This window comes from Lutra lutra, chromosome 7, assembly GCF_902655055.1.
Source record: "Lutra lutra chromosome 7, mLutLut1.2, whole genome shotgun sequence".
NCBI lineage: Eukaryota > Metazoa > Chordata > Mammalia > Carnivora > Mustelidae > Lutra > Lutra lutra.
In genome coordinates, this window is record NC_062284.1 from 139,142,298 (window position 1) to 139,158,186 (window position 15,889).

General features: G+C 38.2%; 1 protein-coding gene and 1 non-coding gene across 4 annotated transcripts in view; both read right to left on the reverse strand.

Moving 5' to 3' along the window:
• The window catches only part of ATG2B (autophagy related 2B), a 74,827-nt gene that overhangs the window by 40,700 nt on the left and 18,238 nt on the right, over positions 1 to 15,889 (reverse strand). For 2 of the 3 annotated variants that reach the window (XM_047739228.1, XM_047739226.1), the window contains exons 6-15: positions 14,637 to 14,816; positions 10,814 to 10,910; positions 10,395 to 10,580; positions 9,230 to 9,384; positions 9,033 to 9,138; positions 6,736 to 6,997; positions 4,748 to 4,898; positions 3,912 to 4,004; positions 3,588 to 3,776; positions 1,476 to 1,749 (exon numbers count right to left, since the gene is read on the reverse strand). In XM_047739228.1, coding sequence (XP_047595184.1) covers positions 1,476 to 1,749; positions 3,588 to 3,776; positions 3,912 to 4,004; positions 4,748 to 4,898; positions 6,736 to 6,997; positions 9,033 to 9,138; positions 9,230 to 9,384; positions 10,395 to 10,580; positions 10,814 to 10,910; positions 14,637 to 14,816 — 1,693 coding nt within the window. The remainder of the gene's footprint in view (positions 1 to 1,475; positions 1,750 to 3,587; positions 3,777 to 3,911; positions 4,005 to 4,747; positions 4,899 to 6,735; positions 6,998 to 9,032; positions 9,139 to 9,229; positions 9,385 to 10,394; positions 10,581 to 10,813; positions 10,911 to 14,636; positions 14,817 to 15,889) is intronic. The other variant, XM_047739229.1, reaches the window with a different exon arrangement.
• On the reverse strand, positions 1,108 to 1,271 carry LOC125105940 (U1 spliceosomal RNA). The gene has a single exon (XR_007129178.1). It is a non-coding gene; the product is annotated as a U1 spliceosomal RNA (small nuclear RNA).

The following is a 15,889-nucleotide window of genomic DNA, read 5'->3' on the forward strand; positions in this document are numbered from 1 at the left end:
TGTAGATAAGAGAAGACCAGACAACTCCTAAAGGCCCTTTCATGAAGTCATCATCATCAAGTCAATTATAAATATCTCTAAAGATGCGTAAAACTCAGAACAAGGGAAAAAATACTTTGCAGCCTATCCCCTGAGATGGAGAAGCAGGATATGGTGGCAGGGGAACGTGCGGTTAGAAGGGTGTAGTGGCAGAGGCAAGCTGATTTGGAACCATAGAATGAAATGTCAGAATCTTCCAGAGTTCCACATAGACCTGGTTTACCCTAAGTCAATATATATTCTGTCAGATGACAAAAGTAAATACAGAAAAGCTGTCAACAGGCTTTACAAAGAAAAGTCACCAGAGATTAGTATGATGATTGAAACCTCAAGTGTGAGACTTCGGTTTGAATCTTGATTCTGCCATTTACTACCACGTGGTCTTGGAAGGTACCTCTTCTTAAGTCTATGGATTCCTCACTTAATAAAGGATAAAAATAATTGGAAATAATAAGCCTAACATAACCATGATGATGAAAGGAAACCAGTAACACATGTGAAATGCTTGGTATAGTTCCTAACACAGAGTGGCACTCAAGAAATTCTGGTTACTTTCAGCCCTACAACAAGTAAGGAGTCAGGTGGCAATAAAAATGTAAGCTAAAGGGGCATCTAGGTGGCTCAGTCAGTGAAGTGTCTGCTTTTGGCCTGGGTCATGATCGCAGGGTCCTGGGATGGAGCCCTGTGTCAGGGTCCCTGCTCAGCGGAAAGCCTGCTTCTCCCTCTCCCTCTAGCCTGCCCCTGTTCGTGCTCCCCCGACTCCAAATAAAATGTTTCAAAAAAAAAAAAAAAAAAGTGGGACGCCTGGGTGGCTCAGTTGGTTAAGCAGCTGCCTTCGGCTCAGGTCATGATCCCAGCGTCCTGGGATCGAGTCCCACATCGGGCTCCTTGCTTGGCGGGGAGCCTGCTTCTCCCTCTGCCTCTGCCTCTGCCTGCCATTCTATCCGCCTGTGCTTGCTCTCTCTCCCTCTCTCTCTGACAAATAAAAAAAAAAAAAAATTAAAAAAAAAAAGTAAGCTAAAGCACTATACTCCCCTGTAGAAATTTTTTTTTTTTTTTTTTTTTTTTAAGGGGAAAGCATGAATGCAATCCCCCACTACCACAAATCATGCAGTCGAGTTTCCCACATTTGGGAAAATCGCAGGGGTCAGCACATCCGGAGTGCAATGGACAAGCCTCATCCTGGGAAAACCACCTTTGTGATCATGGTATCTCCCCTGCCACATAATTTCTGAAAGTATTTTAATAAAGTAAATAATCATGCTTAGTAATTTTCAAAAAAATTAATTCTAACACATATTGGTATACAATACTGGAAAAAAGTCATTACTCTTGCTTTCTAATGGTGTCTATACCGGGGGCTACCATAGAATTTTTCATGTTTCCTTGAGTAGTAGTTGTTTGTTTCTGCTCTGGCTCTGCCCATTCAATCTTACCAACTAGTTCTCTAAAGGTAAGTTCCAATTTAATTTGTTCCGGGGTTGATCCTCCTATAAATTCAGTCTTAAATTCTAGATCTGTGAATGCTAAATGAAGAATCTCCTTCTGAAGTGACTTCTTAAACCACGGCCCTCTTTCTTGATCTGACCGAAGATCAGGTATTGGGAAGCGAACGGAAAGGTTTAACGCCGGTGTGGCAACTTGTACTGATATCCGACAATTTGCAGGATTATGTGAATCATCCAGAAATACTTCAGTAAAAGCCTTGTGCTAAAACACAAAGTATCAAAAATATGCCAAAACATCAAGTTAGATAAACATAAATGACACGGATATTCAATATTACAATATACATAATCATATCTATTCCTCATTCAGTATAATGCATTAAAATACAACCCAAATTAACTACTACCATATTAATTTAGTGTAATGAAATTTTATAATGCAATAGCTATTGATAAAACTTCAAATAACTGGCAAAAGTTAAACCAACTAAGTCAAAATCAATCAAAATAAAAACTGAAAGTGAAGACACAGGCGCTATAGATATGCACATTTTATTATAGACTAAAAAAACAACAGTGTATAAATTAGGTTACAATAAAAAAATAATAATAAAAAAATAAATTAGGTTATAATAAATCCAATACAGTTAAAAATCAATTCAACTTTCAATTTGAAGGCTTTATCTACTAAATGCTACTTTAATGACCTGATGGGAAATAAGACAGATTATGCGAAATATCAGGGCCCATCCCCAACTTAACTTTAGATTTCCAGGACTGAGCCTAGAGCCTGGCACAGCCCAAGTTTTAAATATTCACCAAGTGACTCACTGTGCTCCCATCCAGCCCAAGGGTGTGAGCCCATCAAACAACCCTTAGAAACCAAGCTACATACGCACCCTCTACTCAAAGCCAGGTTACAACGAAAGGGTCAAAGAACATGCCCTTCAAATAGAATCTATTTCTGTTTTGGGGAAGTTTGTTTTGTTTCTCTAAAATGTACTGAAGCTTAGAAAGCTTTAGCCCAGAGTACACTACAGTACACAAAGTACACTACACTACAGTACACTACAGTACACGCTTTCATGAATCAGTGTCTAACCTCCTGAATCAGGGAGTTCCTTTCTTACCCTGGACAGGGAGTTTTAGCACTCCTGTTCTTTCTCTCCCCTCTTGGACTCTGTAATACCAACCCCCACTCTTGAACAAAAATAACCCAAGAGACTAACCATCACGCCCGTACGCGTACGGCTAACAGCCCCGCAGAACTGGAAATATAAGTAATTGATGACAACAAAAAATAAAGGATGTTGATTTAATGTGAATACCTACCACTAATTAAGGGGGAAACAGTAAGTAGAAAAATAGCTCTTCCATTTTCTTTTAACCAAAGTTCTATCGGTTCCTGGTCTAAGAACCCCCCCGCCCAATTCCAGCCCAAAATTCCTAACAGATCTCTTGCAAATCTGACTTGAACTGCTTAGAAGAGACACCATGCAGCAGACAGATCTAAATGCGATGCTTGATAACACAACGGCATACATTATGTTCCCACTTTCAAAAGCATACCTTACAATAGATGGGCTACATTTTATAGGTAGACCAGGTAGTTGACTGAATGTCTGAATAAATTTCGTGCAGACATTATTATCGTAATTTATAAAATTCAGATATACACAGAGAGGGAAAGGAAATCTAATCCTACACTCTAACATAATCAATGCTACTAACTGGTATATTTCTACCCATTCTTTCACTCTACCTCAGTTCTATTTACACAGTTGTGACAAAAGTTTATGTGGAAAAATAGGTTTCACTTTTTCTCTTAATACTTCATGAGTTTTCTTCATGTTGCTACAACATGTTTATAACCCTCATTCAAAATGGCCGCATAAAATTTCACTCAATATTACTACAAAACTTACTCAGCTAGTCTGCCATCCAGACATAAAAAGTCTCCATCTTTTCATTATGAACAATGCTGTTTTAATATTATATGCTATTTAATCTATTGAGAATACTTAAGTTCAGAAATGATCCCACTAAGCCCATTAGCTAGCTATACTCGGGATTAGTATTTGTAACGTTCTGAATACTTACGAGACTAATATGTTTATTGTATGAAGTATACATGTGCGAAGCCATCATCTCTACTGTGGTAAGCTTCTGTGGTTGGAGCAAGGAATTTAACCTGTCCACAATACTGATATCCAGCTCACAAAACACAGGATTTAACTTAATCTGTAATTCTGCCTTCTGAGGAACAGAACTTAGTCTTGCTTGATTACCCTTAAAAAAAAAAAAAAGGAAAACATTAACATGATCACTAACAGTACAACAAGATTAAGTGGAAACAGTATGACTGTCACAGAATATGTATCAAATGAAAATTTACAGGTGGTAGCACACAATAAGGCCTCTTACCTGGGGTCCTTTATTCTCAGAATGCTTATAATGAAGCTGAAGGCACACAGGGGGATAGGAATCCGTTCGTTCTTTGGAATGGAACATTAAAAGCTTACAAACAAGGACAGAAATAAGTTAATTCTAAGATCTTGAACTATAATTCATCCCATGAATTAACAGAGGTGCTAATAAAGGTGGAAGGACTTTTTTAAAACCAGGAAAGCTGATTTTAACATTTCATTTTGGTCATTCACAAGCAATGTAAATCTTAGACAAGTTAATTTCTGTGATACTTAGTATCTCATCTGCAGAACATACTGAGAATTCAAGTGAATTAATGCCTAAGCAAGTACTCTGAAAATAAAATAATGTACACGGGCAAAGTAACAGCTATAAACGTTATCTTGATAGCTTTGGAAAATTTCTCTAGCACACACTTCTAAAATTGGAAAAAAAATCAAACTAATAATAAATGAACAAAAGACATTTTGCTTGTCCTTGAACAGCGCTTATTAACACACTATGGGTATTCAGTACTTAACAGACTTCTTCCGAAATTAATAGTGCTTAGAAAGTTAGTGAAATAAAGTCAACTGTCCCATTACCTGTCTGCTGCTCTAAAACAAGTCAACTCTAAAAATTCTAAGACTCTTACAATGACCTTGAATGCCATACTTTAAAATGTTTCAACAAAATACATATGCGTGCACATGCATACACGCACACATGCACACTTCCTTCCCCTGTGACTTCTTATACATTTTTTTTAAATAAAATCAGTGCTGTGAATACAACCCTATAAAAGCAAGGCAGATTTAAAGAATAATCCTAAAGACAAAATATCTAGCATTTACCTCTGTGTAGTGAGGAGGAACAGAATGAGAATCAGTTGGAAACAGGCACTCCAAGAGTTCCATTTGCCCAAGGGACATATCAGTACTAAAATATCGGGAAGCTGGCCTTTGTCTTTGTTCATAGGACACTTTGATGCCAGTTCCTATAAATCTATTACAGAAAATGAAGCATTTAAGAGTATACCTCTAGGTTAACCAATGTGTCAAGGAATAGTACACGTCACAATAGGTGGATAATCGTGCTCTATTAACACAAGTTCAAGTTGTTAGCAATAACTAACATTCCTAAGTGTATTAACCAGAAAGAGTGCTTCAAACTGCCCATTCCCTGAAATTAAGAAAGCAATGTCTGATAGGAAATTATCCAGGATATATTTATTTCCCAACAATGCCTTCCCTTCTTTGACACTTTAAGTTTATACTGCAGTGGAAAAAAAAAAAAAAAAAAGACAAACTTTCAAATCTGTAAAATATATGTAATCGATTCTTAAAATCACTTAAAAGCCTCATGCAGGGCACCTGGGTGGCTCAGTAGGCTAAGCCTCTGTCTTTGGCTCAGGTCATGATCTCAAAGTCCTGGGATTGAGCCCCGCATCGGGCTCTCTGCTCAGCGGGGAGCCTGCTTCCTCCTCTCTCTCTGCCTGCCTCTCTGCCTACTTGTGATCTCTCTGTCAAATAGATAAATAAAATCTTAAAAAATAAAAATAAAAAAATAAAAGCTTCATGCAATATTTCAAAACCTTCGGTCTGTGGATCTCAAGTAAAAGTCATCTTCCTGTTTTTATTGCTTTTGTTATATTTCCTACTGGCAGACATTTGAAACTTTGTCAAATGTTTTTACAGTTTAATTATAAATACTATGGTCCTAGCTTGCAGAGTTTCTTTTGCTAGATATAAAAACTACTCTGTGAATTTTAACACTTCAAAAAAAAAATAAAATAAAATCAAAAGGTCAAACTTTTCTTAAAATATTAATGTATGTGCCTAAACCATTAACATAAAATATAATCAAAAGAAACTTTCATATTATCATGAGCAATGTTTACATATTAACAATATTATACTTACAAATTTAATTATCTCTTCATCCATTAAACCATTTCAAACCATGAAAGAATCACTGGCTATGTGGACAGTTTTTTTTGTTTTTTGTGTGTTTTTTTTTTTTTAATAAAATTTTGTTGTTGTTTTTAAATAGGCTCCATACCCAGCATGGAGCCCAATTTGGGACTTGAACTCACAACCCTGAGATCAAGACCTCAGCTGAGATCAAGAGCTGGACATAACCAAATTAGCCACCCAGGTGCCCTCAGATGGCTTTAACTTTTTAAAGCAGAAATTGAAAATACAGCATCCAGGCTCAGGATCAGCCTTGGTACCCTCTCCCACCCCACAGACAATGGCATGGGAGTCATGTTACGTCCATGTCCCTTCTCATGAGCCCACTCCTCTCTCCGCACCATTGCCATCTCTGCTGAGCCAGTGACAAAAAGAACTATTTTTTTATTATAATGGTGCCAATATTTTAACTGGCAAAATGTGGCCAAAAAACTTGTCTAGGGTGCCTGGTTGGCTCTGTAGGTTAAGCGCCTGACTTTAGCTCAGGTCATGAACCTGGGGTCCTGAGATTGCGTCCCAACCTTGGGCTTCCAGCTCAGCATGGAGTCTGCTTATCCCTCTGCCTCTGCCCCCACTTCCTGCTCATTTCTCATGTGTGCTCTCTCCAACCAATGAATTAAAAAAAAAATCTTAAAAATTGTCAAGAGCAGAGAAAACTCCAGATTATCTCAATCTTATATGCAATAGTTTTACATGCCGAGTAACCTGAATAAGAGATTCTATGGTAAACATATTTGTAGCACTGCAAGAAAACCTCACTCATTCCCTCATTTACAAATAAAATGCGAATCAAAAAAAGAAATAGGCAGATAAAAAAGCACCCATACGGTTCTTTTTCAAGCATCATTAATAAACATGACAGAATTTACCTAAGGTGATCGTGTTTGCAAGCTTCTGCAAATACTGTCCGGAAAGACTTAAAATCATCTGTTGAAAATCTTGCTGGGTCAATCTTTTCTATACAGGTAAAGAAAGCTATTGCCAAAGGCGTCAATGGATTAAGGTTCAATGACGTTTCAGGTGGTGATAAAGGATCGATGTGAAGCACAGAAATGGAAAAGGTTCCCACAGCTAGTCTAAAAATAAGTTCAGGCCTGGATTCATCCACTGAAACAGATCTAGATGGGAGAGCTGAAACACATGGGTTAAAATTATAGACATAACATTTAATACTTAAAAACTATCCATTATATCAAAATTATAAAGAATTTACTCAAGTGTTAGTTTTAAAAAGCAGGTGATCACAGAAGAGTCTGAATGATATTTGATATTAAACAAGTAAGATAAACTGTTATCTTTCTACATTTGATATTCAGGGTCCTTGATACTTGAAGCATCAAAAAGAAACATATGAACAAAAGTTTTTGCATTAAAAAGTCAGAGATTAACCCAAAAGCTGCTCACCAAATTTTCCTTTAAGCCCTTGTGTCTATTTCAATTAAATTTTACAGAGAAGAAGCAGGGAAATACAATCAAAATCACAATGAGAGGGGTGCCTGGGTGGCTCAGTGGGTTAAGCCTCTGCCTTCAGCTCGGGTCATGATCTCAAGGTCCTGGGATTGAGCCCCACGTCGGGCTCTCTGCTCAGTGGGGAGCCTGCTTCCCCCTCTCTCTCTGCCTGCCTCTCTGCCTACTTGTGATCTCTCTCTCTCTCTCTCGTCAAATAAATAAATAAACCTTTAAAAAAAAAAAATAAATAAATAAATAAATAAACCTTTAAAAAAAAAAAATCACAGTGAGATACCATCTCACACCAGTCAGAATGGCTAAAATTAGCCAGTCAGGAAACGACAGGTGTTGGCAAGGATCCAGAGAAAGGGGAACCCTCCTATACTCTTGGTGGGAATGCAAGCTGGTGCAGCCACTCTGGAAAACAGTACAGAGGTTCCTCAAAAAGTTGCAAATAGGGACGCCTGGGTGGCTCAGTTGGTTAAGCAGCTGCCTTCGGCTCAGGTCGTGATCCCAGCGTCCTGGGATCAAGTCCCACATCGGGCTCCTTGTTTGGCGGGGAGCCTGCTTCTCCCTCTGCCTGCCATTCTGTCTGCCTGTGCTCGCTCGCTCTCCTCTCTCTCTGACAAATAAATAAAATTTAAAAAAAAAAAAAAAAGTTGCAAATAGAGCTACCCTATGACCCAGCGATACACTATTGGGTACTTACCCAGTAGTGTATCACTACATGTTATGTAAATACTGGGTATTTACCCTAAAGATACAAATGTAGAGATCTGAAGGGGCACGTGCACCCGAATGTTTAGAGCAGCAATGTCCACAATAGCCAAACTACGGAAAGAACCTAGATGTCCATCAACAGATCAATGGATAAAGAAGATGTGGTATATATCTACAATGGAATACTATGCACTCCTTAAAAAGAAATGAAATCTTGCCATTTGCAATGACATGGATGGAACTAGAGGGTATTGTGCTGAGTGAAATAAGTCAATCAGAGAAAGACGATTATCATATGATCTCTCTGATAAGAGGAATTTGAGAAACAAGACAGAAGATCATAGGGGAAGGGAGGGGAAAAATGAAACAAGATGGGACCAGGGATGGAGACAAACCGTAAGAGACTCTTAATCTCAGGAAACAAACTGACGGTTGCTGGGAGGGAGTGCGGTGGGAGGGATAAAGAGGCTGGGTGATGGACACTGGGAAGGGTGTGTGCTATGGTGAGCTCTGTGAATTGTGTAGGACTGATGATTCACAAACCTGTACCCCTGACACAAATAATACATTATATGTTAATTAAAAAAATAATAAAAAATAATTTTAAAAAATTTTTACGGAGAAGAGACCTGAGGTTCTCTTTCAAGGAAAATGTAAACAATGGAACAAGTATTGATGGTTGATTTAGACTCCTGAACTGCAATAATAACATGAAACTTGTGGTGCACTTTTTACTAAAGATATTTAAATACACAAAGACTACCGTGAATGGGCAACTATTCTGAAATACTTCATGGTGAGTTGTTCAACTATGCTTCACATTGTCTTTCTAAACTTTGTTAAATGGTCTAGATCAAAAAAAAAAAAAAAAAAAAAACATGAAGGGAAAGAAAAGCAGCAGTAGAAAGGCATTTTCTAGAAACAAGCAATTTGTTTTGATTTTTCATTTTTTAAAAATTCCAGTGGAAAACTACCGTAAGGGTCTTATACTACTTACAAGTCTTCTGTAAATTTGGTGGGTGAACTAGGTTGGACGGCAATGTGGACCCTCTTACTGGCTGTTCTTTATGAGGTTCAAGGAAATCTCCCCATGTTGGCTGAAGCTGTAAAAGAATTTTTTTTAATCACATGATTATGAAGTATAGAATTTCAGAAGCCACTTTTCAAGAATAGAACAAAATTGAAATACTGTACCACAGTAGCACTTAATGGAGATCCTGCTGGAGTATTTGTGTAGGTACTAGTTAATGATAACTCAAGGTCCATATTTGGAGGGTCTCCCAGCGGTGGAAGAGAAGAGAGACTATGGGACATGTCCATATCGGCCATGGAGAAGAAAACTTCTTCTTCTAGACAGAATTAAACCTTGTCAGTTGTATAATTTAGATCTTTAAAGTAAGTTAACATACATTAATAGAATATTCTTCAGATTCTCTGAAGTACACTGATGCCCTACAAGTGACATTACTTCTGATGGGGTAATTTGTGAGGATCCAAGATATAAACAGCATAGTAAAAATGCTCAGCCAAATACAAGTTAACAAAGTTTATGTTATCCTACTGGTGAAACTGTTTTTTGTTTGTTTAACGTAAGATTCGCAGAACTACATGGTGTATTTTTAAGAGTCATATGACAATTTAGAAGTTAAAATCCAACTTTAAAATAGTACAAACATCTCGCAATCTCTGGTTTCATATGAATACAGCATTTTTAAACAAAAAAAAAAGAAACACCTGAGTGTATTATTTCAGAATTCTGTTTACATTTCACTTCTTTCTGGAAGTTGTTTTACCCTCACGCAAATGAAGTTTGTTATCACCAAAATTTCTTGAGTAGACTTTTTTAGTTTTTAACTTATTTAGTTCAATTTAATTCTGTACTTAAATGGATTCTTATTAAGGTATTGTGCTAAACATTCCAAAACACCTGTAAAAAAGCAAAGTAAACTTGATAAAGACCCTATTTACATTTAATTGATGGAAGAGTAGGAAAAAAAAAAAGGCTCCATTTAAGAGCATCTGTCAATCATTATACAGGCATGTAAGAATTTGACAAAATGAGTAATTACCCACAATTTATCTTTTGTGTAAGTCTACATTTTTGTAAACTGACTGTCCTTAGAATTAAAAAAAAAAAAGTCACAATTTACAAAACGAGATTACACAATCAAAAAAGGATACGTGAGCCAGCGCATCACTGTAACGCTACAGTTAGATCAACTTACAAATTTAAACCTTCTTAGAGCTCTGATCTTTTGTTCTTTCATTACTAAACTCCCATTTCACCACAGCCAAATTAGGCTTACTTTGCTCTATGCTGACATTGTAGGAATCTCGTGTCAATGCTTCAGTTGCTTACCACGGCTAGAAGGTGTACGAGCGGATTCTGTCTCATAAAAGCTTTGCTCTGAAGACACACCTGCTGAGAGGGAATCTTTTCTCAAATAATACTGGTTTAATTCCATCTGAATTCGATATTCGTCTTCTTGCTGCATGGGTCGGTTTTTTCTATCTTTATTAGCTAACCCTATTTTGCTAGAATTTTCTACAAGTATAGAAAGGAAAGGAAAACAGTAATTAAATTTGGAGGTAATCAATCATCTCTCTCCCAAAACCACTTGTCCAATACCAACAGCAACTTCATGTCACAGTCAATGCAGAACTACCACTATTTAATATTAATCAAAGCTCTGCAGTAGCTTAAAGTGACTAGCTAGGAATCACAGAATCTGAAAAGTTTTAAATAAAAATAACAGAGTTGCCTATTGCCATACTTGCCTGGTCCAGCAATAGCTGCTAACATATCCAAGAGCAAGTGCACCTGCCTTGGTGACAGGAAGAGATGAATAGAGTCTATCTGTCCATCAATATCCAACTTCAAAAAAAAAAGAAAAAAAAAAAGCCATTCAGGATAAACACTCTTTAAAACCTCGTCAGCACAAATCCCATATACTTTCACGCACTGAAGGAACACTCATTCCTCAGTCTTAGATTCTGCCACCTAAGATTCCCTCCACTCATTTACACAATCTAAATGAAAAGACTTAAAGGCCACCAAACTGTTGTTCTCAGGGGGAAAAGCCTTCTGCAAGATACCATGTTGGCAAGTCCAATGTCCTATTTTCATCTCTGAGTCTTCTGAGTATTTCAGGTGTTTGAGGAGGCTTCAAGCCAGTCACGAGGAAGGCTATGAAGACAGCAACAGCACAGAATTCATTCCCAACAGGATTTCAGACTCAAATCATAATCCTCAAAGCGGGATTCAAACCAAGGGCAAATAAAGCTGGCTTTCCCAAGTTTGCCCATGGATAATGCTCCCAGCACAGCACGTGAGGCCCTTCCCTATCAACAGTGCACCTCTCCGCACGCCCAGGCAGCGTTCCACAAAGCCCACTGTCTGCTGGGCAGGAGAGTGCAAACCACAGCAGAGATGCTCACGCAGTGGGTGCTCACGTGCACTGCCTTGCTCTTTTCAAGCCTCTGTCCATTTTTCCTCCTGGAAATAGAAGCCCCAGCCGATCTCATCCTGATTCCTGTGGAGTATATTCTTTTTTTTTTAAGATTTTATTTATTTGACAGAGATCACAAGTAGACAGAGGAAGGCAGAGAGAGAGGAGGAAGCAGGCTCCCTGCGGAGCAGAGAGCCCGATGTGGGGCTCAATCCCAGGACTCCAGGATCACGACCTGAGCCGAAGGCAGAGGCTTAACCCACTGAGCCACCCAGGTGCCCCTGTGGAGTATATTCTAACAAAACAATTACTCTATTTTCTACACCACACCCTAACAAGTTGAGTATGCCTGCCTTACTTTTCATTCACCTCCTCTTAGGGGTGATGCTAAGACTCCTATTATCTTTACGCTGTTTTGCAATTTTAAAAGAATTCAATTAACATTTATATTTGGGGAAAATGGTATCCTCCCTGGGGCGGGGGATTTCCTCTGATTCTAAAAACGAAAAACATTGCATAGTAATGCTGAGAAGCTTCCATGATCTGAGAATATAATACATTCTCCAGGAATAACAATCATCACTATCACCTTTTTCTGAGTATTGGGGAATTATGCTTTCATTACATTTCCACTCATTCTAGTAAGACTCCTGTTTTACAGACAAGGACACAGGATCATAAAGATTTGCACAAGGCCATCTACAGACCCAGAGCCAGGATTTTAACGTAGGCTGACCTAGATGGGAAGCCCTAACTCCTCCCATGGTACGGCTCTCCGTGCATTTGTTTTATGGGGCTCCTTGCTGATGGCTGTCATCCCAGACAATGAATCAGCAAGGAGTTTAGGCTGGGGACAGTGGGAGAATCTCTGATTATATGCCATATTTAAAAACTGGTTTTTAATTTCTTAGTATTGAAAACATAATCTCCGACCTTTATTAGGATGGTTGATCAAGAGTTTCACTTCTAATGTTCACAGAAATATTATTTGTACATTCTAAATTTGGCATACAAAGAACAAAGCACCTCTTACTTTCCTCTGGAAAAAGAAAAGACAGAACATAACTAAAAAAATTTCAGACTCAATATGACACAGTAACTAAACAAAAGGTCTATAAATTCAATACATACAGCTCCTCTATTTTTTTACATGATGGAATCCTTAAAGTATATGCTAAAATTGAACATGTGAACAATCTGGCTGGCACACAATTTGGGGTGGGTACCGTCTCAGAGAACCAAAAAACTTTTAAAAAATTGGTTTTTAAGATGTATTTATTTTAGAGAGAGAGAAGGAGCACAGATGCATATACAAGGAGGCAGGGGCAAAGGAAGAGGGAGAAAGAGATCTCAAATAGACTCTGTAGGAGTGTGGAGCCCAACCCAGGGCTCAATCTCACAACCCTGAGATCATGACCTGAGCCAAAATCAAAAGTTGGACACTTAACTGACTGAGCCACTGAGAGGCATCCCCCCAAAAAAATCTTTCATAACATTTTGATCCCACAGTTGAAAAACCTGTGGATCTAATGAACATCAGCAAGACTAAAGATCTGACTCTTGAGTACCCCCAACCAATGCCATCTTTGTCTATACGGCATTAAGTTTATGGGATTTATGTTTCTCAAAGCTAGTATCTTGTATCAAATACAGTATCTTGCATTTTTCCATTTAGCCTTCATTTGCATTAAGAACAAAAAGTACTCAAACTCAAGTTACTACACAAAAATTACCATGTAGGCAAGGACGGTAGTATCTCCAAATATCAAACACTGGCTGGCAAATAATGCCATCATGCTCTAATTCCAGATGTTCATTTGTCACCTAGTACACAGATGTCCAAAAGTAACACCGAAAGGCACTTACACAAATCAAGACATAATGTGCAAGTTTCGGTTTGCACAAAGATCAATGTACAAATGTTGAGGACCATCTAATTTAATCCAAACAGAACTACAGAAGTGACTGCCATTGTTCTTCCTTCACGGAGAAATAGCTCCCTTCCTGGGAGGCATGGATGTGTTCCTTTTCCAAGGATATTAGCACCTCGGAATTTCCTGTAGTATTAAAACATACCTACAGCTTTCAGGTTATTTTATGAACAGGCTTAAGACCTGGTGAAAGGCTTTCACACCAACTGAGGTAGGACAGAGCAGTAAACAAAAGGAGAGGAAGTAATCAGCAACAGGAAGGCTGACATTCTGATCACCTTCCTCTGCCTCTAACTATAGGGAGGCGGGCCGACCCAAGGACAAACTGCCGGAGATCCTCCATCCTCTGAAAATCTCCTGTGCATGCATGAGTCCTCAGTTGCTCCCTCTTCTTCAGTGTCCCCACAGCCATGTCTATACCCTTTATCACATGTTGTATTAAAGCAAAGACAGTATTTCCCTCTTCTCTGCATCTCCCCCAAGAAACTGCACAGGGCCTGGCATCTAGTAGTCACTCAAACATCTAGCTAGTTAGGCCAGTGACTAAACAAATGAACAAATCCTGATACTTTCTTAAACTACATTTCACAGAGATTATATGGAAAATTGTTTTCAAAGTTTGAAAATAACACTTCACAAATACATTTTCAACAGACTAAATATAGGCTTCCTGATTCTCCAGGAGACTGTCCAACACTGTTCCCTAAGAAACAAGTGCAGTTGTCTTTACAGGATCTTCAAAAAGACATGAGACACCATGAAAAAAAAAAAATCAATCTCTTTTCATAAATAACAACTATAAAAATGGTCATTCTGTTCAGAACACACCTAGGTGGGCATTTTTACAAGCATAAAATTAAACATCTTCTATAGTCAATTTCTTACTTCCAAATCTCGTCTCCTTTAAACTGAATGGTATGATAAAAGTCTTTAACAAATTCCTAATTTATTAACTCATTAATGTTTCTGAACTGCTAGAATGGGGGAAAGTGAGTGCAGGAGACAATGCTAACACCTGAGCATGAGCAGGGGCTAAAGACAGTCAGTGCTCACGTGAGGCCCTGAGACCTCAGGACAGAGGCACCAGCTGAGAGTAAAACACAGACTCCAGGACAGAGGGCAGCCTAGAACAACCCAGAGTAGCTAATCAGCGGGTCACTGCACACATTAAAGAATACCTGTACTTCTGTTTTAACTATAGAAAATGAAACAAACACTGACCTTAGCTCCAGGAAGCACTTCATTCTGTTTCAGCGTGAGACTCAACTCCAGCCTACCAATTAGCCCTCCAATCTGCACTGGGTCAGAGGGCGCTACCTCTGGTAAACTTCTAGTTAATTGTGGGTGTGGCTCATATACAATTTTGGGATTCCAGCTAGGTGACAGCTTTGGCTCAGTTTCCTACAATGAGGCAATAAGAATAAAGTAATTCTTTAAAACACTTTAGTGTAAATAACCCAAAATGCAAAATACAAATGTCAACTTAAAGTATTTGACATGAAAAACTGTATTATGTGACAATGAATAAACCAGTGTCTTATAGCTAAGTAATAAAAGCAAATCATGGAAAAGGACTTTATGGAAAAATGCACATCTATTCAAATTACAGCAATAAGAAAACAATAGACATTCTATAATCATAAAAATTTGAATGTAAAAGATAAATTATGGAAAGACTGTTTTATAAAAGGACTCTCTACTCTTACAAAGCATTAATACAAAGTTCCTTAATTATAAAACTTTTTTAAAGTATGATTTATAAGTTTTCAGCCATACATTCATTATGTAAGGTAAATGTGAACAAATGTGCTTTTGTTTTTACTATAAAAGTGTATTAGCTGTTAACATGTCATTTTCCCCACATGGAACAGTATCCAGTGTTATATCCAGCACTGGTAGGAAAGGCATCAATCATAAATAGGAGTATTTTTAAAACTTTGAAAAGCAGGTCTCCATTACGGAGTATGTGTGTTAACTTCCAGATCAGATGGAAACTCACTAACACATATTCTATATCTTAGCACAATTTAATAGCCCTCCTTTAAACTATTTATTTATTTATAAATTTATTTTTGGAGAGGGAGAGAGCGACTTTTAAGCAGGCTTCATGCCCAGTGCATAGCCCGATGCGGGGCTGGATCTCACGACCCTGAGATCATGACCTGAGCCAAAATCAAGAGTCAGACGCTCAACTGACTGAGCTACCCAGGTGCCCCTAATTTAAACTTTTAAAAAAATCTATGATTTAGGGGCGCCTGGGTGGCTCAGTGGGTTAAGCCGCTGCCTTCGGCTCAGGTCATGATCTCGGAGTCCTGGGATCGAGCCCCGCATCGGGCTCTCTGCTCAGCAGGGAGCCTGCTTCCTCCTCTCTCTCTGCCTGCCTCTCTGCCTGCTTGTGATCTCTCTGTCAAATAAATAAATAAAATCTTTAAAAAAAAAAAATAAATAAATAAAATAAAAATAAAAAAATAAAA